At 45.2% G+C, this 26,336-nt stretch overlaps 1 protein-coding gene across 1 annotated transcript; it reads right to left on the bottom strand.

Annotated features, from left to right (window-relative positions):
- Window positions 1-394: 394 nt before the first annotated feature.
- Window positions 395-26,107, bottom strand: slc20a2 (solute carrier family 20 member 2; the record flags this gene model as incomplete). The annotated part of the gene is made up of 10 exons (XM_080531292.1): window positions 395-5,290; window positions 10,037-10,121; window positions 17,688-17,873; window positions 18,194-18,857; window positions 19,347-19,574; window positions 21,831-21,950; window positions 22,303-22,399; window positions 25,151-25,236; window positions 25,361-25,501; window positions 25,819-26,107. The coding sequence occupies 10 exons, from the start codon at window positions 26,105-26,107 to the stop codon at window positions 5,126-5,128; spliced, it is 2,061 nt and encodes a 686-aa protein (XP_080387418.1). The 3' UTR covers window positions 395-5,125.
- Window positions 26,108-26,336: the final 229 nt, after the last annotated feature.

Below are 26,336 nucleotides of genomic sequence, written 5' to 3'. Positions count from 1 at the left end.
TCTTGCATTTGTGTGTTTTATATTTGAGTATGAAAACATAACAGTTTATAACAGGCTACTGTACATATGTAGTGTAACACTGAAAATGCAAAAGGGCTCCTGATAAGCTTATCCTAGTTGTGTTTTCCGCTGATCATATAGTGTTTTCCATTGAGCACATTTCACACACACACGCACAGTTCAATTGGATCTTAGAAGTGTCTATTCATTTGATGGTGTGTGTGTCACAAAATTTCATTTTGAGAAGACGTAACATTATTTTGAATGCAGTGTTTACTTTTGCAAGAGATTTGTGGAGTTTAGAGTTTTGTGTGTGAGTTTTTGGATTTGTGTTTAGATGGGATGATATGATCCTTCCCTGAGAAGAAACACACCAACAACACAATGTATTTGGTATCCTTTGTAATTTTTATTCCCATAATTTAATTAGTTTCAATGCAGACAATTCTTCACTAACATTGGAACAAATAAAACAACATTACAGTACGTTATTATGCAAATCAGAAGAGCCTTGTTATGTGTTGAAGCCCAGGCGCTGGAGGACGTTAAACAGCCAACAGTAAGAAGACACAGCTGGAAGCCTGCAGGCCAGCCAAGGAGCACATTCTACTAACATCCTACTACTGAACTAACCAGGTGGTGTGGTTCGTCCCCCAGCAGTGACAGCCTATAGGGAGACGGCACCATTGCAGGGCCTTCACCACAAACAGCTTTTATTGCACATTCAGGAAAAACAACGAAGGGGTGGACCGTTACCATGCATCACCATGGTAACACCCCCTTTGGCAACTACACCACTCACTGGTTACTTATGAATGATTGGTCAAAATGCCGTCTCCACCTTCAGGGGTGCATCTCGTTCAGCCTTTCAGGACTGAGAATGCGTGGAGAAAAAAAAAAAGACCACAAGTTCCAAAGGTTCACAGAGGACAGAGGCTTGACTGCCACACTTCCAACGCAAACAAACCACCTCGCTGTCAAGCAACACCCTATCCAGGAGGACTTTTGCACCAAATAGAATTCTTAAATCTATTGCATGATATAGCGTATTTGTAGTCTTGCTCCAACAGTGGAGTCAAGTCAAGCCTGCCAGCACACCCAAGCCCCTGGCGTAACACTGCTGGTCAACAGAAGGATGACAGACGAGTGACAGTTACCTCCCTCCCACCTCCGCCTAACCCACGTTAGCAGATCCACTCATTCCGGGCCTATTCTAAAGAGCCCCTCTTAGGGTGGATTTTTAGCCAACGCAAGTCCAAACACAGGAATTAGCGATCTGTGTGGGCGGTATCATATGAACGTTACCAAAGTGAACAGCAGTGACATCACAGATGCTGCTGGTCTCAGGCCTGCTCCCAGGGGCTTTGTACTGGTAAAACCCTGCCGTCTCCTGGTCTCAACAAGGGACCCCAGTCTGGCAGCTCAAAAGCAGCAGGGAAACAAAATTACAAAGTGTTTTAACCTACAATTCAAAAATAAAAATGGTAATTTAAAAGTCTGATCTATCAGCAACCGACAGCGTCTACGTTAGTGAGAGAGCGCACTGGGCGGAGCCAGAACCCTGCACAACGCCACACCTGGCGGCAGAGAGGCTGTTTCATGTGATATAGGACCACTTCCTGGTATTGCGATGACATCACCGTCTCCAAAGCTGAAGTTTCTATTGGGCCCCTGTATGACCTCTCAAGTGTCTGGCACTCAGATTAAAACTCAGATATGGTAGAAAAATATAGTCTTGATGAAATTTATTTATCTATTTATTCTCTTCATTATTGAATTTCACCCATTCCTGTAATGTTAACATGTAGCAGTGTAAATTGACTCTGGGATCATGATTAGCACTACTAGATAAAAAAAGAATTACACATGAAGACAATGAGATGTTATCACACTCTCTCTCTCTAGACACTTCTGGTTATTTTTTCTTACACCTGGTATTCATGGCTAATAGTTCTTGTCTTTCATTGGCATCATTAGGCAACAGTTTTTTTTCTCTTAGTTACTCTACAATATGGTTACAATGTAAACACCACGGTAATTATAACTTACTGTATCCATCACACAGTAAAACACAACTTTACAAGGCAAATGGCCATTTAAGCATAGATTTGTTCATGAAAGATACAAACAAGAAGAAACACCACAAAAAAACAAAACAAAATAAAAGCATCACGCACATTGGGTTTGTTCAAATTGAAAAGCCACACATTTGTTCATCTACAAGTCAGGTGACTGTCAAAAAGCTGGTGATCAATACTATTCATCCTGCGTAGGCTCAACCATACTATCTAGTATATTCATCCTGCGTCGGCTCAACCATACTGCCTGCCTATCTAGCACAACACTGCCTGATTTACTCTATCCTGTCCCCAAATATGGGTCCTGATATCAGCTCCCACAATCCCCCAATATTTACTATACCCAGCACCCATATCAGCCTATCGACTATTCATAGAACTAAAACTATACTGATAATTATCGGTCCATATGCACCTCAACATCAGTATTGCTGTTCTCCATATCGCTATCACAGACTTTCCTTGGTTGAAGGATGGCTGCATTGGTGCCTGGGGTTGAATGAAATGTCATGTCAGTCACCCTGTCTGGCTGTCTGTTAGAGTGGCTAGTGGGAGTCGATACTTTGAGGTGGTATGAGGCTAGAAGGGAGCCAGGCTTCACGTGACGCTAGGAGGCTACACTCACTTGATCTGCCACCCCAGCATCTGATATCTGCTAGGTGGAACACATCTACACCAGAAGTCTGCTAGGTGGAACACATCTAGACCAGAAGTCTGCTAGGTGGAACACATCTAGACCAGAAGTCTGCTAGGTGGAACACATCTACACCAGAAGTCTGCTAGGTGGAACACATCTAGACCAGAAGTCTGCTAGGTGGAACACATCTAGACCAGAAGTCTGCTAGGTGGAACACATCTACACCAGAAGTCTGCTAGGTGGATTACATCTAGACCAGAAGTCTGCTAGGTGGATTACATCTAGACCAGAAGTCTGCTAGGTGGATTACATCTAGACCAGAAGTCTGCTAGGTGGAACACATCTACACCAGAAGTCTGCTAGGTGGATTACATCTAGACCAGAAGTCTGCTAGGTGGAACACATCTAGACCAGAAGTCTGCTAGGTGGATTACATCTAGACCAGAAGTCTGCTAGGTGGATTACATCTAGTCCAGAAGGGGATACTATCCAGTTAATCTACTAATCCTACACTGAACTAATGATGCACTTGAACAAATGACAGGAAACCTTGACAAATAAGACAGTCAACCTGACAAGCAAATATAAAGGGAAAGATATGAGAATATCGGCACCTACAGTATACTGGGTACCAGTAGTCTTGGCTTTCTGTTGTGACAAAGAGTCAAGGAGCTTCCAATATTGAGGGCTAAGAAGACATGACACAATCCCTTGGACTGGATACTGTGTGTGTGTGTGTGTGTGTGTGTGTGCGTGTGTAAGGCGCATGTGGGTGGGTGCCAGGTTAGGATATGTACACTGTGTTGCAGGGTCGAAACAAAGTGCTAATCAAACAAGTGTGTGTGTGTGTGTTCGGGTATTTTGGCTGCTGCTGATGCACTTAAACGTATACATGACATTGGCGTTTTGATATGACATTGGCGTTTTGATATGACATTGGCGTTTTGATATGACATTGGCGTTTTGATATGACATTGGCGTTTTGATATGGCAGCTTACTTTGGCATGGGTGGCTCACCACCACAAAATACCCCACGATTGATATATTCAAGATCAATAGTGAGTAGAGCCCCTCCCCACGCACACACACACACCTCCTCCATATCTTCTAACACTGAGCACAAGGGAAACTGCAGGTTCTGCAGCGGAAACGTGTAAATTCTGGGAAATATCTAACAGTCCAATTGAATAGTTTAAAATCCTCAATATTCCAAATAGTGACATCAAACTGTCCTGGGGACGCCCCTACACACTGAGGAAGGAGCAGACTTTTATGTGACTGTGTATTTCTACTGATTTAACAGGAATGCAGGAGACTGTCAAGTGTGTGTGTGTGTGTGTGTGTGTGTGTGTGTGTGTGTGTGTGTGTGTAAAGGTGTGTGTCTGTATGAGTTCATTTGACATCAAACCCAGGGTGACGTACATACGTATAGTGACATCCTGTAGAGTAGCCATGACAACAACTTCATCCAAAAAATGTAAATGACCCAAAGCCAATGAGGAGTATTTACAGTACAAATTACAGTATAATACATTGTTTAAAAATATGATATCCATTCTTTAAAACATACAGGAACTAGGTTAAAACTGGAACTTCTATGCCAAAAACCAGTCGTTATGGTAACCCACAGAAAATCAAATGAATCTGCTGTCCAGCCGCCATGGGGGAGGCTGAACAGCGCCCGGGCCCGCCCTCCTGGCCAGCATGTTAGGGTGACCACGCACCTTTTTTTCCTTCTTTTTTTTACTAATCACACTCAAATAATATAATATTTACAATTTTCGGCATTTAGAATACGACACCGTTGTATCGCAGGCGACGATTAACGTGAGGAAGGATATATTCATATAGATCTGCAGGCATGTCGCATAGGATGGTGTGCAAAATAATCTGTTATTGTCCACTGTTCTGTACGCGTCGGTGTGTGTGTGTGTGTGTGTGTGTGTGTGTAGTTGCGTGTCTGTGTTTACTAGTGAGGAAACGTGTTGACTGCATTTGCATTTCAGATGCTCCGTATTCATAATAACTATCACAACATTAGTCCTAGTGTTTGTATGTACAGCAGGTTGATCGGTTAACATATCGGATGCACAATGTTATGCAAAGGGAAAAAAATAAGAAGAAAAATAAATAAAAACAACAGAAAGGAACTCAAATGAGACAGAGATCTCTGGACTGTACCCAGGCAGCATGTGATCTAACCTTCTTCACCTACCACAGTTTAACCACTCCATCCAATACCTCTCTCTCTCTCTCTCTCCTTCTTTTCTCCTGCCACTCTTTTCACTTGCTATTTTTGCTCTCCTTCCTCCCGCCATTCTCTTCACTCAGTCTTGCCCTTTCACCCCTCCATCTTGAGGTCCACTCTCCTTCTCTCTCTCCTCTCTTTTGTCTCTCCCTCCATCTCTCTCAGACATAGGGTAGGATGCCGTAGACAAACAGGGCCATGACTGCGGCGCTGAAGAGGCCAGCCACGGGCACCGTGACGAACCACGCCAGGAAAATGTTCCTGAACAGCCTCCAGTCCACGGCCTTCTGGGAGCGGATCCAGCCCACCGCTACCACCGAGCCCACCTAGCCACCCAGGGCAGAGGAGGGGAAGACAATAACAGACACAAATCAACAGCAGCACAGAACAGTTCAACCATTTAGGTAATGACCAACCCCGGTTGTGGAGAGCTACATGATGTAGGCGTTTTTTTTTCCCAGCTTGATATTAAGAAACCTAGTTCAGCTCCCCAGGACCAGGGTTGGTGTGACCACGGCATTAAACACTCTGGTTTTAGTAGTGCAAGCTGAATGTTAACACTTGTGTTTCCATGTTTCTTCAATTCAGTCGACACAAGTCTGAAATTGACCGTTTTGACGGTGGAATTCACCAAATCAAAGAATGTCTGTGTGTGTGTGGGTGTACACAAGTGCACAAGTTACACCTGAAAAGTTCTGACTTCCTCAACCCATTTACATTACCTTCACTCACCTTCTGTTTACGACTATTATAAAACCAATAACTTACACTCTCATTTATCTAAATGAGAGTGTAAGTTATTGGTTTTATAATAGTCGTAAACAGAAGGTGAGTGAAGGTGTGTGTGTGTGTGTGTGTGTGTGTGTGTGTGTGTGTGTGACAGTGCAAGAGACGGGGGTGGGGGGACAAAGAAGGGGGCTGACTGCTCTTTTAGGGCTAGGGTAACCTGAGCAGCCTACGAGGCGCTACAGCTAATTCTGGAGCACAAGGTCAAGCAGGACTGGCTATGTTGACAGGCTGCTTTAACACTAGAACAGCCATGAGGGGTCATTTGACACATTTCAGGACCCTCCTTTCATGAGGGTCATCCTTTTCCTAGATATGAGCGTTCTTCCACCCAGTATCCTTACATTTTCAGAATCACATCAGGATAAGCTAGTATAAAGCTATTTTGCCGTTTTTCGGTGTAGGAAGCAGGCTAATTTACAAGCGGCCAACCAGTGGTCGTTGTGTGTAAATAGCAGCTTAAGCATTGTAAAGAGGGGGTCATTTGGCGGCTCTTTTAGTAGGTATAAAAGGCACGGCTGTTCTAGCGTTAACACAGAGAAGAGTTCAGCCCAGGATGGTGGGCGACGGCAACTGATGCCAGGCCCACCCTAGCCTTAACCCTCAACCTAACTCTAACTCTAACCTTAACCCTCACCCTAACTCTAACCTTAACCCTCACCCTAACTCTAACCTTAACCCTCACCCTAACTCTAACTCTAACCATAACCCTCACCCTAACTCTAACCGTAACCCTCACCCTAACTCTAACTCTAACCTTAACCCTCACCCTAACACGAACCTTAACCCTCACCTTAACCCTCACCCTAACCTTAACCCTCACCCTAACTCTAACCTTAACCCTCACCCTAACTCTAACCCTGGCCTCAACCCTCACCCTAACTCTAACCTTAACCCTCACCCTAACTCTAACCCTGGCCTTAACCCTCACCCTAACTCTAACCCTGACCGTAACCCTCACCCTAACTCTAACCCTGGCCTCAACCCTCACCCTAACTCTAACCTTAACCCTCACCCTAACTCTAACCCTGGCCTTAACCCTCACCCTAACTCTAACCCTGACCTTAACCCTCACCCTAACTCTAACCCTGACCGTAACCCTCACCCTAACTCTAACCCTGGCCTCAACCCTCACCCTAACTCTAACCTTAACCCTCACCCTAACTCTAACCCTGACCTTAACCCTCACCCTAACTCTAACCCTGACCTTAACCCTCACCCTAACTCTAACCCTGACCTTAACCCTCACCCTAACCTTAACCCTCACCCTCAAAACGTCCAACCGAGCTTCTCAGAGAGGCAGACGGAGCTGTCGCCATGTTGCTAATCAGATCTACCCCGAAGCTATGTCCAGAGATAGAGGGACTAAATAAGAGTTGGGCAAGAGTTGACGATTGAGCATAAACATAGTGAGAATTTTGGGGACTGTCACTGCACATCATCACACACGTGTGTTTGTTCACACACCTGTTGGGGTCAACTCAGTTCTCATCCAGTCAATTTCAGAAATGAATTAAAATGCAATTTAGTAAGAAATTATTTGAGTTGTGTCCATTAGGTTCAATTTGGGAGAACATTCCTGAATTGAACTGGAGTTCAAATTCAATTAACACCCATCCTGCTCACACACACACACACACACACACACACACACACACACACACACACACACACACACACACACACACTCCTGGGAGGGCTTGATATAGGTCACATACACTCACTGTTTGTGTGAATACTGTTTACTTACTTAAACTCTCTCTCTCTGTCTCGATACCACTATCAATTGTGTGTGTATACAGTCCAGCCTGGGCCACCTATGTCAAGCCCTCTGACAGGCCTGTCAACCACCCACTCTGACAGGCCTGTCACCACACAAACAATATGGACACGTCAATATGATCATTCGGAAGATTTAGCTAGAAGCATATTAAAACAGGAACTTGTACTACCAAAGAGGCAGATATTTGAAATCAAGAGAGATGGTTTTGCATGTTGAATTGATTGAGCATAGGAAATAAAAATAGAAAATCAGTTTTGTTTCTTGTGCATTTTTCCTTCCTGGTCCGGGAGGGCATCTGAGAGGCTGATGTGGTAGGATGAAAAACACACACACATACACACTTGTGTACTAATGAAACGTGTGTTTTGTCTATGCGACCTCAGGGACAGTGGTTGTTACGTATCCATGTCAAACCTCTGTGTGACTAGAGAGTGACAGGAGTTCTGTCCAGGGCTGGGCCAGCGCTCATCCCTGTGGAAGGTCTTCAGGGGCGTATGATATAGAATACTTACAATAACAACTTCCATTTATTTAATCATGAAGTAAGTGACTTATGTATGCATGTATTTACTGGATGTATGTTAAAACAACTAGGTGAAACATTGTGATATGTGTTGTAGCATACTATTTTATGTACTGTTTAATGTAAGACCTTCCATGACATTGCCCAACTATTGTTAACTCTAAACAACTAAATACTGCTTCACATCATATTGACAAGCTCTGGGGTGTTGTACTATATGACATCATTGGTGTACTATATGACATCATTGGTGTACTATAGACATCATTGGTGTACTATATGACATCATTGGTGTGCTATATGACATCATTGTACTACATGACATCATTGTTGTACTATATGACATCATTGGTGTACTATATGACATTATTGGAGCCCTTCAGAGCCTCACAGACAGAGGAGAAGTACACAAGGGGGCAAAGCTGCAACTTAGGAGTTGAGATTGGCGGTTTGTCAATGGTGACCTAGGAGAGGCTAGGAGAAGCTACACGGCTTCACTAGTACCAACACTCCAATACCTTGCAGTGGGTTGAGCTTATTGGGATGCCCACATTTGAGGCAACAAGCACTGTTAGCGCACTCATTACTTCAATGCAAAATCCACTGTGAAGGGAGATGGGACAGAGAGAGACAGACAGAGAGAGAGAGACAGACAGACAGACAGAGAGACAGACAGAGAGAGAGAAATGACAGGGGACAAAAACACAGAAGAGGAAATGAGACCGTGCGGGAGATGAGGCTATCAGCTGTGTGAGGGTGGACCCACACACCACAACATGCCCTGGGGTGAGGAGGGGAGGGGTGGGGTGAGGAGGGGTGGGGTGAGGAGGGGTGGGGTGGGGTAGGGTGAGGAGGGGAGGGGTAGGGTGAGGAGGGGAGGGGTGAGGAGGGGTGGGGTAGGGTGAGGAGGGGAGGGGAGGGGTGAGGAGGGGTGGGGTAGGGTGAGGAGGGGAGGGGTAAGGAGGGCAGGGGTGGGGTAGGGTGAGGAGGGGAGGGGTGGGGTGAGGAGGGGAGGGGTGGGGTAGGGTGAGGAGGGGAGGGGTGAGGTGTGGAGGGGAGGGGTGAAGTGAGGTGAGGTGTGGAGGGGAGGGGTGGGGTGGGGTGAGGAGGGGTGGGGTAGGGAGAGGAGGGGAGGGGAGGGGTGAGGTGTGGAGGGGATGGGAGGGGAGGGGAGGGGTGAGGAGGGGAGGGGTGAGGTGAGGTGAGGTGAGGTGTGGAGGGGATGGGAGGGGAGGGGAGGGGAGGGGTGAGGAGGGGAGGGGTGAGGTGAGGTGAGGTGAGGTGTGGAGGGGATGGGAGGGGAGGGGTGAGGTGAGGTGAGGTGTGGAGGGGAGGGGAGGGGTGAGGTGTGGAGGGGAGGGGAGGGGTGAGGTGAAGTGAGGTGTGGAGGGGAGGGGTGAGGTGAGGGGTGAGGTGAGGTGAGGTGAGGTGTGGAGGGGAGGGGAGGGGTGGTGTTGAGACATGTTGGTGGGTCCCGGGGGTTTGGGACCGGTGGTCCTCTGGCTCCCTCAGCCTGGGTCCGGTCCAGCTGCTCTGGGTCGGGGGGGAGGACACACTGGCCCGTGGGGGAGGAGGAGCTGCCGTTAGGGCTGGAGGGGGGTCATGTTGTGTGACCCCAGTATGGTCACAGAGGGTCAGATTGTGGCTTGTGTGTTGTGTTCAGGGAGGCCCAAACATGGGAGACGTGACATCAAGTCAGTGTCCTATCAATGTTGACCGTCTTCATCTAAGACCAGGATCGTTAACCATCACAGCCACAGACCACACACACAAAAACATGTACAAAACAGACACACGGATTGTTTGCGATCCTGGCCTTTTGTCTGGAAAACTGAATTCTCCTTTTATTGGGGGGGGGGTTCAATAAAGTAGAAGCACTACCTCCCCTGTTCCCTAGGTGGCAGTGTGGCCTCCCCTTCCCGCTGAGACGCCGCTGTGGGGCGGAGAGGCCAGAGCGAGGGCCGCTCGAATCAGTCCTACCTTGCAGTGTGTCGTACTGACAGGGAGTCCGATATTGGAAGCGATTACAACAGTGAGGGCTGAAGCCAGTTCAATAGTGAATCCACTGTAGGGAGGGGGGGGGCAGAGAAACATCCTTCACTGTCATATCACACCGTCACAGTACACATGTCACACCAGGCTGATACACGCATGCACACACACACCAGTGGCACCACACACTGCTCTTACTGAATCTCTAAGTTGAATAAAAAATAATTATATATATATATATAATATACTGTATATACACACACACACACACACACACACACACACACACGCCACCTATGGGTAATGTGACAGCAGCTGGTGAAACCAGGAACAAGTCGCCAACCAATCAAAATGTTCTGACTTTTATTCTGAACATTTCAAATACATTTCAATTTTCAACATCAATGACACACTCTCTAGTCAAGCCAAAACATTGCAATGCAATGGATTCAGTGAGTAATCCCCACTACTCTACACTAACCAGGTAGTAGTGGGGATTACTCACAGAATCCATTGCATTGCAATATTTTGGCTTGACTAGCGAGTGTGTCATTGGTTTTCAATAACGATGAAATGTATTTAGACTTTTCCGAAAAAAAATCTGAACGGCCCGGCGGTTGCCGACTTGTTCCCGGTTTCACCAGCTGCTGTCATATTATCTGCGTACTAGGGTTGGACGGTTTTACGGTTAAACCGAAAACTGCGGTTTCTAAAAATAGCTACGTTTTTTGCCGAGACCATCATAAAACCGAACTTTTTATTTATTTTAAATGTTTTTATTACTTGTAACATTTAATTACAACGTCATAAATTGCTATATATAATAAACACCTTGTGGTTGAAGATGCTATGAAAGTGATTTTTGTAAACAATGTAATTTGTCAATAAATTACCTGTCTAAAAAGACGTGTCACGTGACAGCTTCTCCTCAGAATGGAGAATTGGGGAACAGTGTTGCCTGATTGGGCGTATTCCTTCCGAATTGGGCTACTTATGATCACACTGGGCGGTTTTTAGACTGTGGTTGGGCTGGAAATCAATCCCATCTGGCAACACTTATGGAAGAGAGTTGCAAAAAAAAAAAAAAAACATGTTACGAGCCCTTCTGAAGGCTGAAAAGGTGAACAAGCTTGTTTTTCTGGCAAAAAAAACCGAGAATTAAATAGCCTTACGGACTAAATAGACTAGTCTTGATGCAACTTTCAGGCCCACTGTGCATTGCAGACTGCTTGGATACAATACAAATTGTTTTTGGTAGCACGTGCCTGAAGAAGGTCTATGAAAGACTGAAAGCTTGCGCAATAACATCAGATGGCGCATTGGATGAAGGATCATATGGAAGATTATTAACTAAGTGATAAATAAAAAATGTTAAGATAAATCACAGAACCTGTCAACTATTACTACTTCGGGACTCACAGCCAAAGCTAATCACAGAAGCCAGGTAGGCTCTCGGTACTGTGTTGTCTCCATGCTGTCAAATAAGGAATCTCCATTTCTCCATGTCTCTTTGAAGTTGCCGCTGCGCTGCTGATGTGAATATGATGTTTGCTGGTTGAATTTCCTGCACTAATAATGTATTGTAGGGAACGGGATCGGGAGTGTAACTCACCCCGTGCGGGAGTCGAACCCCAATCTCCCATATAACCGCCAGCCGCGCTAACCACAACACCGAGAGAATTGACTCCCTTGGTGGAGCTGCTAATGGACCATATACAGGTTCGTTACACTATTGAAAATAAATCGCATTCCAGCAACCACTTATATTTGTGAAACTATGAAGTAGCCTAATTGTGTTGCGAGTGCGACAGAGCTTCCAGTGTTTTCATAGTGTTTTGACATGAATGTATTGTAGTAGTATATTATAGGGGTCCATTATTTGAAATTGGTGGCAATTTGTCATTTTGAATCCCGGTTAACCGAAAAACTGTAGTTATTTTCATTAAGTTTCTCGGTTTCAAAAATTGGAAACCGTCCATCCCTACTACGTACGTATATAATTGATTATAAAAACGATTTCCCATTGTGGGACTATACATGGCTATCTTTATAGAATCGTCTGGCAAACACATGGTTCCAGTGGCTCCCAGTGACTGCCCAACAATCACTGAAGTAATTTCATAATTCAACTTTGTTATGTATTTAATAGGGATGTCCCGATCCCATTTTTTCACTACCGATACCGATACCTGGGCTTCAGGTATCTGCGATACCGATACCGATCCGATATTTGTATTTATTGTTTTACTCCTGAATAATAACAAATACTTCCCCAGTATAGTCCACAACAACAGTTGGCTATTAAAGACTGACAGCCTTTATTCAAGCAACAAAAACAGTACTCTGCAGTACTCAGTGACCAACTGGTTTACAGTTAAAACAATTTAAACAGCAGCATTCAGCATTGTAGAAAACATAGAGTTACTGTCTGATTTCTAGTTTTAGTGCCTTCAGGTTTTTATTCTATTTATCTTCTCTTACAAATGGCAAATCAATTATAGGACCCTTTTTAAAAGTGTAGCCTAGAGACGCCCGCTGGTGAGACCAGAAACCAGTCGCAGAATCGAAGGGGTGTCAACAATATCTGGTTTTAGTTTTTTTTCATAACAGGCAACTTGAAGTTTTAAAGTACTGAGTCGATATAATAAAAAACTAACTAACGATCACTAAATACTTATAATCTGTGGATTGGATTAACTGTTCTCGTTTGCTGCAGGCTACCGGTAAGTGATAATGACTTGTAAACATACCTTAATTTTAGGACGTGTTCAAAAGCAAGGACTGTGTGTTCATCTAATTATGTGTAGTTATGTGTTTTTAGCATGTCCATGTTCTCTCAGCATGCTGTGATGTTATACAAATTACAGACGATGACAGAAGATGACATCCCTAGTCTTTAACAAATACAATAAATACAATGCCCTTTAATCTGTCCGCCAGGAGGCTTAGCAGTCATTGAGCTAGCATGTTACGGAACTGTACAACCAAGTCACTTCATATTATTATAATTATGGCTTCGGAAGTAGTCAGACGCCAACTCTTTTTCCAAATGTTGTACAGACTCAGAGAAACATGTGTAGTATGTGTGTAAAATGTTTTGCCATCAATGCACACAAAATACCCCATAATGACAAACTGACTACGATTGATATACAGAAATACCTCATTTACATAGTACAATAGTATTCAGACCCTTTGCTATGATACTCTTAAAAATAGCTCAAATACAAAAATGTCATCAACAAGTTGAATTGAGTCCAACTGCAAAGATAATAGCTCATGTGACTTTTGAATATCTTAGTTTTTATAGTCTGTGATTTGCATAGGAATCAATTCCACACTGTGTACAGTAGATCAGGTTGTCATCATCATCTCAGTCACAAAATTGCTCCATAATTGGCCAAAAAGAATACCGTGGAATGGAAAATAATCTCTCACATCCATAATTGTGTTTGCAACAATGAATTCGAGTGATACAGCAAAGGGCAGGACATTTGTTTATTTGGTTTTACTACAACCATTTACACAAACTATTAAGTTGAGTGCAAATCCATCACATTACACAATACAGTGTCTGCACCATCCCTCATGTGAAGAATAGTGGAGCTGCATCAAGTTATGGGTATGTTTGTCACTGGCAGGGGCTGAGGACTTTGTCAGGATCAAGAGAAAAATATTGAACATTTTTTTCACATTTGAAGAGTACGGTATCATATCAAAGGGTCTGAAAACTATTTCTGTATTTCAATTTTAATACATTTGCAACCATGTATAAAAATGAGTTTTTGCTTTCATTACGGGGTGTTCTGTGTGGATTGATAGCAAACTTATTAAATTATAATTTTTGAATCATTTTAACCTCAGTCTAAACACTTTCCGAAGCCACAATGTAAGACAGATCCTTAAACCTATCTACAATTCTCTCTCACACTTGCGTGCACACACACAACAACTTGCGCACGAACAAACGCGCGCACACACACACACACGCACACACACACACACACACACACACACACACGCTACAGGATGACACATTGAAATGGACACTGGAGGAGAGAGAAGCTTTTGAATGCTGAACCAAAGCAAATTCCTCTTTGTGTCACAGCAAAAAGGAGGGCTGGTGATGGAGAGAGGGAGTGTGAGAAAGGGAAGTGGAAGAGACATGGAGCGATGGAGGAAAACAAGGGAGTGCAGGAAAAGGGCATAAGGAGTGAGCTTGAAAGAGAGAGAGAGAGAATGAACACAGTGTCGTGTGAGCAAGCATGTAGGAGAAAGAGAGAGATCAATAATAAAGAAAAGAGAGTGACCAAGAGACAAAGAGGACAGAGAGAGGGTAAGAAGTAAGAAAGTAAGGGAGAGAGCAGGAGAGAAAGAGAGAGAAAGGGAGACAGATCTCCTTTGGGAGAATGAGAGATGAGGCCCGGCCTCCCCCTGCGCTCCACTTTCTGCTGCTCTGTGTGATCTTCCTGCCAGGCCGCCCAGGCCTCTGCCACACACACACACACACACTCACACTCACACTCACACTCACACTCACACTCACACTCACACTCACACTCACACTCACACTCACACTCACACTCACACTCTCACACACACACACACACACACACACACACACACACACACACACACACTCTACTGGGCACAGAGCCTAGCCTTCGTGCACTGGTTGATCTCAGAGGACACACACACACGCAGGGCACATTCTCTACGGCTAACGAGTGGGAAGATGAGAGGAAAAGAAAAAACAAAAGAGCAAGAAAGCAAGAAAGAGAGAGAGAGAGAGAGACAGTGGAAGCAGAGGAGGACTCTATTCCTTTAGGGAACGACACAAAGGGTGAAATCAACACTGTTCCTCTGGGTAGTGCTGTGGGTGGCTGAAGTCCTCAGTGTGTCTCCTGCTAAGGGACACGTGTGGCCGAGGACATGGTGTCCCCTCGTTGAAGAGGAATGGATACCCCCTCGTTTAGCCACGCTAACTTGATAAAAAAAAAATATTTCACTTAAAAAAAAAGTGAGGCAAGTCGGCAAAATCGTCACAAAAAAAAGTAGCAAGGTGTACGAATCAGAGTGTACGAATATCCAGCCAAAGATTGATAAACATGATAAGCATGAGAAATACTATGCTACGATTCAGTCTGATTATTAAATACATGAACATTAATGAACTTAAGGGTCCCTCTGCAAGGTCTTAGCTGAAGCCGTTGGTGTTTCGGCTCTGGAAAGGTGAGACGGTTGTAATGACCTTGTTGTGCTAATTATCAGTCGCATCAGTGTTTCCTCTATATGCATTAATTTGTGGTGGGCCGCCACAAATTAATGCATATAGAGGAAACACTGATGCGACTGATAATTAGCACAACAAGGTCAAAACACTGATGCGAATTTTCTCCGCCACTAATTCATTCAGTTATTATGACCGGAGAACAGAAAAAAAGCAGATTGAAGCTAGATTTAGGCCGCTTCCAGAACTACATTTCGTTACGATTTAGGGTGTAGTAAGTTATAATATGTTACAATGTTGCAATTAACCTCGTTGTTTGTGTTCGCACCGCAATCGAGACTGAATCGCTCTCAACAGGCGCGCGTCGCGAGGTCCGAATTTCACGGGACATTTGGATTTCAGGAAATCACTCTCCTCTCTCTCTCTCTTCGCCCATCGCCGGTGCCTTTAATCCCGTATCCTAATCGAAAATGCAACATCATCAGCGACGACTGTGGGTTATTGCATTTACTGCTGTTTTCTGGTTCATGTTCTTATACCAGTGCTCAGTATACAAGTATTTTAATGAACATTCGTAATGTAGTCTCTGATGTTCATGGTCAACTAAATCAGCCTATTTTGTGAAACGAATAATGTTCCCGCTAATGGGTTAACTGAGCAGCCTCGCACCTAACGCTAGCTTCGAACTATTCATAGCATAAACGTTGGTAAATGTCATAAACGACACAGTATTGGCAGGGGAAGAGAAGGGGAGTCGAATTTTTATTAACGGATTTACATGCTGGAAAAACATGCAGCTAAAATTCAGGGAACATTTGGACAATAAGAGACACAAGGTGTGGTCGCATGGTCTAATTACAGGGCAAAATGCGCGGGGCAAAAATAATCTATTGCCTCTAAAATCATCACGAACAGAACGGCGGAGGTACGGGTAAACAGGGATCATGTCGGTGTCATCAAAGGTAAGAATTGGTTTTCTTTAACTCAGCTGATGCATTACCTTGCTGTTGGTTGCTTACCGAATCTGTCACACGGTGATTTTACTTGTGTAAACAGTTAGTGAGTAACGTTAGCCGGTTTTGTGCGTGTACTCTCATGTAGGCCTACTTCGTATTGATGAGCTGATGATCTTTCATTGTGTGTGTGTGTATGTATGTATGTATGTGACTGTCAGTCACAAGTTTATATTCTACGGATGTTGTTCAGTGCTGTATGCGCGTTCCCGGTTCCATGTGTACTCTACTCTTGTGTACTTCATATTCGATGAGCTGATTATCTCGCGTGTACTTCATATTCGATGAGCTGATGATCTTTCTGTGTGTGTCAGTGTCTTGGGCGTATCTGTCAGTCACATGTATATTATACGGTAACCGATGTTCAGTGCTGTATGCGCGTTCCGCATGTTCTGTTGCAGCTGTAGGATATCTTGGTATTTTATCACCTTCTATATAAAATCACCTGCTCGGCTTTAATGACTTAACCTCTAATTTAAAAAAAAATAAAATGTTGCCAACCTCTAGTTTTTGGTGAAATGACGTCTTACGTTTTGAGCGCCAGTGCGTGCACACGGTGGGGTGGTCAAAAACTCGACCACCCCACCACTATTGTAAAAATTCCTGGAGGAAACACAGCGCATTTTATTTAAAAAATCCAGGATAAGGCCTATACACTATACATGACTTTAACCTGCCTATACACTACTGTATACATGACTTTAACCTGCCTATACACTATACATGACTTTAACACTCCTGGGAAAATGACAGTCTGTGACTTTAAATGAAAATGCTGCTAGTGAAACATTGGACATGGTTGACGTGAATAAAGCATGTTTCATTGTAGTCTAGAGTTTCTCGAGTTTCCATGATAGACTTGGAGCTCTTTATACACTCCTACCAATCAGAAAAAGATGCATTACTCATATTAATAACAATTGATCATTATCACTTTTTAATCTTCATGACGGCATCCATTAAACGGGAATCTCCTCAGGGTTGAAAGAAGCAGTGCAAGACACATGGGTTAGCTAACAACATGGGCATAGCTAAGCTTCCCCGAAAGTCAACTGATTATAAATCGCAGGAATAATTTGATATTTTTGGTACATTTATTTCAAAGTTTGTAATTTTTTCCTCACACGAAGCAGAGGCGATATTCGCACAACAATTGTAGTCCAAAAATATTACAAGTTATCGCCTCCCACCACCTCTAGACCCCCACCACCTCTAGGAGCCTGGCTTCACATCCAAACCCAGAGCTGACCCAGCCAGGATCACCTCAGCCTCCTCATCACAAACCAACGCCTGTGGAGACAGTCAAGTGGCCAAAATGCACACAGAACAAATAATCATGTCACCCCCAGATCCCCGTAAATTCCCCCCCCTCCCCCCCATTTAGTGGCGGTCTCACCTGGAGGGAGTGATGGGGGTGAGGTCCTTGCCCATGGTCTGGATCACCCTGCGGCCCCACACCCAGAGGCCGGCGCAGATGCCCAGCCCCCCATACAGCAGTAGCCAGATGGGCGTGTCTGCGTCCTGCATCACCCCGCCCTGGTCGTAGATCATCCACAGCGCCACCAAGGGGCCGATGGCGTTACTGCAGGGGATTCAAAGTCCAGCAGTTTGAATCTCGCGTCAACTCTAAATGGAGAGCATTCTCAGATCGATAAGTCGCACCGTGGCCATAGGTGTTTTTGTGTGTTTAAGGTAAAAGTTAAGCTCCAAAAACATTGTCATGCTGAACATTCAATCAATGTGCTGTGATGGTTTATGTGTATTGTAGAAGGTGGAGTATGGAATCATGCTAGTTTATCTGGTCTACAAAACCACGTAAGGCTATATGACAGGGTATGACAGGGTATGACAGGGTATGACAGGGTAGTGACGTGCTGCAGGGCGGCGGGGGGGGTCGCTCACCTGACGTCGTTCCCTCCATGGGCGAACGAGCCGAAGCAGGCGGTGAGGATCTGCAGGAAGTGGAAGAGCAGGAACACCTCGGGCTTGTCCTTCTCCTCCTCCGCGTCCTCCTGCCCCGGGTCGTCCAGCGCCCCCCCTGCCCCCCCCCCTCCTCCTGGCGCCCCGCCCCCCTCCTCCCCTCCCAGCTCCGACGCCAGCTTCATCTCCACGCCGCCTTCCTCCGCCTCGATCTCCGCCTCCGCCACTGCGTTGCAGTAGGACGAGTAGCTGTCGTAGCGCACGCGCTTCTTGGTGTAGGACACCACCCCTCCCCCCTCCCCGCCCCCCACCAGCTTCTCGCTGTCCTCCCGTGCCTCCCGCGACTCCGAGCGCAGCAGCGGCGGGGGGGGCTGGACGGGCATGCCGCAGATGGCGGCCGTGTAGCAGGTGTAGCTGTTGTTGCGCCGCAGCGGGCGGTAGGCGGCGTTGTCGGGGCTGGAGCGGTCGTCCTCCAGCCGGCCCAGGTGGATCTTGTGCAGCAGGTCCTTGTAGAGGCCCGAGTCCTTGTGCACTGTGTGGTACACCTGGCCGTCACTGCGCACGTGCTGCCCGTCGCCCCCCAGGCTGAAGCCGCCGTTGGAGAGAGGAGACTTCAGGCAGCCATTGGTCATGGAGTGCGTGCGGCCTGGAGACGGGGACAGGGGACAGGGGGGACAGGGGACAGGGGGGGGGGGGAACAGGGGACAGGGGACGGGAAACAGGGGACAGAGGACAGGGGACAGGGGACAGGGACAGGGGGACAGGGACAGGGGACAGGAGACAGGGGGGGGGGGGTCAGGGGGGGGTCGTCGCGTAGAAGGGAAAAAGTAAAAGAAAAAGAAAGGAAGAACGTTACTCGGGCGTCTGTGGTCCTTAACGGACTCTCCCTCCCTCGTTCTCTTTCGTATCCTCCCATCCATCTCTTCATCTGGTCATGATGCTCACTCACTGCCTCCTGCTCCTCCCTTCGTCATTCTGTGGCTCAGTTGGTAGAGCACGGCGCTAACAACGCTTAGCTCGTGTGTTCACTTCCCGCTGGGGCCATATATACTGACATGTATGCACTCACTGCAATGTAAGTGGCTTTGGATAAAAGCGTCAGCTAAATGGTGTATATTATGTGTATATTATTCACCGTAGAACCTGCCGTTGGGCAGGACGTTCCCCCCGTTGGCCAAGCTGTTGAGGTCAGTGGTGGAGTCCCCCCCCCCCGCCCGGCCGGTGAGGGGCAGCACGGCCTCGTCCGTGCCCTTGGCCCCCGGGAGCTCCTTGAAGACGGGAGACTCCTCCTCCTCCTCCTCGGGGATCTTGTCCAGGCTCTCGTCAGAGATGCGGGACAGGGCGTGCTCCTTCTTCAGACGACCTGAGGAGGGGGGGGGGGGGGGGGGTGACGTCACAAGCAGGACACACCAGCACACATCTCATTTAGACACGCCCGTTTAGTATATTTAGTATATATGTTTCTAAAAAGTGCATAGTTATATGCTAACTCCCCTCTGTCTATATACCCTCCTGTGAATAGGCCATAGAGTGGAAATAAGTAAGTTTACATAACAGATACATTCTCAGATTCCTACCGATCACTTATCCCCCTCTTTATATCCCCCCTATTTATGTCTATTTATGTCTCATTCTTGTGTTTTATTATCTTAGGACTGTGTTGTATTAATTTAGGACTGTTTTATTATCTTAGGACTGTGTTTTATTATCTTAGGACTGTTTTATTATCTTAGGACTGTGTTTTATTATCTTAGTACTGTGTTTTATTATCTTAGGACAGTGTTTTGATTGTTAGCACCTAGGGTTTGCATTTCAATTTCGTTGCACCTGTACAGTGTTCATTACTGAGTCAGGTTAGTATAGAGGACATATCTTTACTGGGTCAGGTTAGTATAGAGGACATATCTTTACTGGGTCAGGTTAGTATAGAGGACATATCTTTACTGGGTCAGGTTAGTATAGAGGACTACTGGGTTTGGCTCTGAATGTGCCACTGGAAGTAGAACGGGTTAGGACCGTAAGCTTGGCTCTGAGTTGTGTGGCAGAACTGGACACAGAAGTCCGCAACATTCCACAAACAGGAACATAAGAGTCAGCTGACCCTGAAGGAAACCTTAATCCAAAACACTAAACACACTAGCCATTTGACTTTGAGAGTAGTGCATTGAGATTATGACCAATATCGGTAGCGTTCAGAAAACAATCCTGTTCCATTTGAGTCATTTAGTACACCCACTATTCCAGAGCAAACTGCATACATGTGTCTAAAGTAAATGGTAAATGGACTGCACGTATATAGCGCCTTTATCCAAAGTGCTTTACAGCGGCCTCTCATTTACCCATTCACACACACATTCACACACCAATGGTGGCAAGCTACCATGCAAGGCGCCGGCCCGCTCACTGGGAGCAATTTGGGGTTCATTGTCTTGCCCAAGGACACTTCGACATCTGCCAACCTTGCGATCATTAGACGGCGGCTCTACGGCGGCTCTACCTCCTGAGCCACAGCCCCCCTATAATGAATCAACTATACATCACGGTAACCGCAAATAAGAATTTCCATAACAATAAGTGCCACAAGCAGACATAGCGCTAGAGAAATAAAAGAGAAGATTATAATGGTTTGCTTATTCATTTATTAAGAGATGTCAGGGATGCCACACAAAAGAACAATTGAAGAGTACACACTTTGTTACACACAAAACTGGTTCAAAATGTCAAATTGTGAAGACACTGAGGTTGTTCAGGATGGTTTACGGACCATACGTTCCAGTAGGAAACTACTACTTTTCCCAAAGATTCCATATTGGCTTCCACTAACTGACAGCCTAATGACATCCACTGACAGGTTCACAGTTCATGTAGCTTAGTTTAGGAGCGCTTTAACACTGCAGGCTTATCTTAACCCTATGATACAAGCCACACAACAACTTAAGACTAGGACAGCTGTGCCTTTTTACCTACTAAAAGAGCCGCCTCGGGGGCCAAATGACCTCCTCTTTACAATGCTCAAGCTGCTATTTACACACAACAACCACTAGTTGGCCGCTTGTAAATTAGCCTGCTTCCTACACAGAAAAACGGCAAAATAGCTTTATACTAGCTTATCCTGATGTGATTTTGAAAATGTAAGGATACTGGGTGGTAGAACGCACATATCTAGGAAAAGTCATGAAAGGAGGGTCCTGAAATTTGAAATTTTGCAAAGAATTTTCTTTACTCACAGGGTTAGGGTTAGGGTTAACTCACGGCTGTTCTAGTGTTAAGCATGAACCAACTTTAATCAGAAACCCTCTTTCACCTCCTTAATCCTCAAATGACAAATACATATTCAGGCATTTTATTCTCAAAATCAGGAGCCTAAATCCAGCATTTTTCAAGTTTAATTTGGGCATCTGATGATTATAGTACACAGAGACTGAGCAGTGACTCACACCCTGGTTAGAGCCCAGGGCTTTCAGGCCGCGTGACAAAGAGACATATAGGGAGCTCTCAGAGGGCGCCTGGGGCGCGCACACACACACACTCACACACTCACACACTCACATTTGGCACAAACACTTTGTCATCCATCACATCACAAACACGTTCACTCACCCAGAGCAGTGATACCTACTTGCTATTTTCCTTCTCATCCAGGGGCAGACCAGGAACCAGACCCCACAGGCACACACCACCGCCCCAGCCAGGGTGATGAGGAAGATGGCCCAGACTGGCAGCAGCTCCAGACCCAGCACTGCAACAAACCAACACACCTGCAGTTAAACCACCCTAACCCACCTCTACATACAACATGTCAAATATGACAGCCACAACTGTCCGGCAAGCAAATGTATTGCTACTTGCCGTATACATGAGAAACCTGTCTAAATGATCATCTGATTCTAAGAAACATTGTTTGAACGTAAAGCCAGAGGTGCGTAACGGCTGCCGTGGCAACACCCAGGTGGGCTCTACACACGGGTGGTGATGAGGAGAGTTCCCCAAACCTCTGTCAGGTGATCTGAGCACCTGTGGAAGGTGGATAGGCATTATACTGGAGGTCCATGCATTAATGAATACAGTTGAAGCATGCGCCTCGTGCTCACATGGTGCTCCTGTGTACATGATGGAGAAGGTGTTGATCCCGATAGTCGTAGCGTAGAATAGTGGAAGGGCTCGCAGGCCGTTGGGAACAGAGTCAGCCTAGACACAAACGTAGAGGTCAGAGGTCACGCAGAGACAACCATGCATCACCATGAAGGACCTACAGCTCCCTCCCTCCGTCGGGATTGGAAAGAGGAAGCAGGGTATATACAGGAATCTTGGGGTTAATTTCAATACCTTTCTAAGACCATGTCAATATTTTTCCAGACCTCACCGCCACTTCGAGCTGTAACCGTTTACATCAGTGACACCTTTAACTTAACAGTTTTAGTTTGCAATAGACTAGACCACTATCATACAACAGAATTTCCGGTTCCTCTTTGTTTTTTAACAAAACTAATAAATTCACAAACTTTTACTAAAAGTTTTTAGGACTCAAACTCTTTGGACAGAGTCTAATTCAGAAAAATACCTACAAAATTCAAGACCTCATAAAATCGTGATAAGACTTTTTAATACTTATTAAGGGTCTTGATTTTCCCAAAATTGATTTATCAACTTTTAATACTTTTCAAGACACCGCGGATACCCTGGGAAGGATGTGGTCTTCTTTTAGCTCTATACGGATTTGGAAATCAAACAATTATTATGAGGTTTAAGTAGAGATTCTTAGCTTTAATTCACGGTTTTATTTTTTCAGATTGGTGTGTCACCATTTAGTATTTTCTTTTACTTTATTTTTATTTGTTTAAACATGCTCCTATTTCAAGGCTTCAAAAGTATTAAAAACATTCATATAATGTCCAAATAATGTACTCATTGAGTATTGGGTTGACAATCCTTTGCATGCAATAACTGTCTGAAGTCTGTGACCCATTAACCCCACCAGACACTGGGTGTCTTCTCTGGTGATGCTCTGCCAGGCCTGGACTGTAACCATGGTGATGCTCTGCAGGCCTGGACTGCACATTATATCCTATGAGTTAACTAATATGCAATTTGGTGGACACACTGCCACACATATTCCATGTCTGACATCATGTTATGAGGCGTCCACGAAGACATGAAGACATTTCTAAATGAAGGGTCATCTAAAGACACCACCCCCTCTTGACATATGTATTTTCCGGACTATAAGTCACACTTTTTTTCATAGTTTGGCTGGTCCTGCGAGTTATTGTCAGGTGCAACTTGTATATCAAAATATATATAATTTCATACTGACTGACATGAACCAAGGAGTAAACATTACCGTCTACAGCCGACAGAGGGCGCTCTGGGCTTGTGACACCTATATGCTGCTCCTCTACCACTGAAGAAGTGAACTGAAACATTAATGGGAGCTTGGTGAACTTGCTTACCGGTAACTTGCTTGTTGGACTCGTTGGCTTGTTATGTTAATTTAGCCTAGCCTCCCAGGTATGTTCTTTATGCTATTGTGTAGCTGAATAACTGTTCATGTGTTACGTTAACATACCGGACACCTATTCAGCCTGTTGTTCTGTGTGCTATTGTGTAGTTGAATAACTTGCCTTTCCAGATTAAATGTCAGTTCTTGGTCTTGGATTTTGTGAAATACTCCGGAGGGACTTATAGTCCGGAAAATACGGATGCTAAAATGTTTCCTCCTCTTCACTGTGCTGGCAGAGAATGCAGGATGACGGTATGAGAGTCCATCTTCATTAAAATAACCTGATATTTAAACCAGTTCCACTCTTCATCTCTGTAATTCATGAGCTGCTAAATTAAACTTCAAATTTTCTCAACTGCAAGTCAATAAGCTGATCAGTTTTTTTTGTGGCACTAAAGAAACAAAGAAATCAATCGCATAAATAAATAATTAACTGTCTTTCGTTAACAACCTACGTTAATAATTAGTCAATTCATAAGTTAAAAGTTAATCATTAATTAGACTATTTTCTTAGCAATCTTACTGTAATTATTCACAGTATTTCCTAGTCAGTTATTGGAACTAGTCACACAAACAACTAGCAAACTCACAAATGTTTTAATGGCCACAAATATTTTACCTAGGTTTGCCAAACGCTTTCTAATTGTTATTTTTTTCTAATTCGTGACGGAACAATGCATTGACTAGTTTGTCATTGACCATTTAAGGTGAGGAAACAAATACATTACAGAGAACTATCACTTTAATAAGCAAGTCTATCAACTATCTACATTCAAAAGTAAGAGGCATTACCTCCATTGGACAAACATGCAAATTAATCCTAACAATTAAATACAAATTCCCTGTGCATCTTTGTTGCATTAAATACCAATTCCCTGTGCATCCACCAAATAACTCCTCCTCTTCTATTCAGTCTGAATGACAGTGTCTCATGGGTCATTCCCTAATCATCTGGGGCTGTAACAACAACACTTTTCAACCAACTGCACATTACATAAGACTCTTTGTGGCTGTCCTGTGCGCGTGTGTGTGTGTTAGAGAGAGAGAGAGTGTGCTTACTGTACTATTCGTTAAATAAACATATGTGTGATAGTACGTGCTAATCAGGGTTCGACAGTAACGCTTGCCCGCAGCAAGTAGAAAATTCGCCGGGTTTGTTTGCGCGAGCCCGACGACGCTGCTAGATCCTGGATATGTTTACCTGTGTGCAGGAAGAACAACAGACGGCACAGGCGCCAGACCAGACTAGATGATCGTGGAGTGAAGATATTATCAAAGTGTACAAGCGTAAGCGTCGTCGGGCTCGCGCAAACAAACCCAGCGTTTTTTTTTTTTACTTGTTCCGGGCAAGCAGGCAAGCGTTACTGTGGAACCCTGCTAATGTATGGATACAACACCTCAGTGTGTGTGACTGTCTCTGACCACATGCTGGGACCCACCTTGTTGAGAATGAAGTGTCTGATGAGGTAGAAGAGGAATCCAGACATGAGTCCAGACAGCAGGGGAGAGATGAACCATGAGGCCACTGGAGGGAGGAGGAAGAGCAAGCAGGAGTGTGTGACGGCTGGCTGGCACACTTCTAGAGGGAGCCACTCACACTCACACTCACACTCACACAGAACTCACACCTCAAATACTTAAGACATTACCAATCTTAACCAACTGCATCCACTGTACACCCTTGGTGCCTATAGCCACCATGGAAAAGCCAATGGTCGATCCCACAATGCAATGCGTCCCTGAGATGGGCAATTTGAGGAAGGAGGCGATGAGCTGCCAAACCGCTGACCCTGTAACGAAGAAAAAGCCTGATCATTTCCATTCTTGCATTTGTTCATCTGGGATGCACATTATGAGGCAGCCTTTTGGTGCTGGTTGACAATGACAGTCATAAAAACTAGGAAATACGGAAGACGGGTGCACTCTGCAGACGCCAGGTTCCTTTTCACATTAATTTGAGTATCGTCAACGATCTAGAATTACGCTTGCCCACTGCCAACCAAGACACTATTTTGTTTCAGGGCAGGCACTGTGCCTTAACCTAGAATGAAGTGAAACATGTTCAGTGGTTCAGTACAGTAGTGCACAGAAAAGAAGTTGAACTTACCGACCATGGCGCTGACCTCCCCTGCCATGAGCACAGGCACCGTCTCGTTGTACAGGTTGACGTCTATAATGCCCTTCCGGATGGTCTCGCCCACCTTGGCCCCTAGTAGCATGGAGCCCAGTGTCTCAAAGATGGAAGCCAGGATGCAGGCCTGACGCAGGGTGACCACCCCGGAGCCCACCGCCGTGCCAAAGGAGTTGGCTACGTCGTTGGCTCCTACTGAAAACGCCAGGATGAAGGCTATGATGAAGCCTAGGATCACCATCCACAGGTACGGCTCCAGATCCATCTTGGCTCTCTCGGGTAGACAAAATCTTCACAAAGAAAAAAAGAAAAAAAAAAGAAAAGAAAAGCAGAACTAAACTAGACCGTTTTTTTTCAGGGAACGTCCCTTCCTCCTTTCGGTAGCTCTTTTTTTCCCCTGGTTGTTAAGAGTTCGAGGGGAGAAGCACGCTGCTAACTAAGCGTCTGGAGCTTAGTCCGAGGACTGGAGACTAGTGGCGGGTGGAGGGGGCATT

Source organism: Nansenia antarctica, assembly GCF_963989245.1.
Source record: "Nansenia antarctica genome assembly, chromosome: 5".
NCBI classification, from domain to species: Eukaryota; Metazoa; Chordata; class Actinopteri; order Argentiniformes; family Microstomatidae; genus Nansenia; species Nansenia antarctica.
Note: the sequence above shows the minus strand (reverse complement) of the source record. Positions and strands in the feature narration are given on the sequence as shown.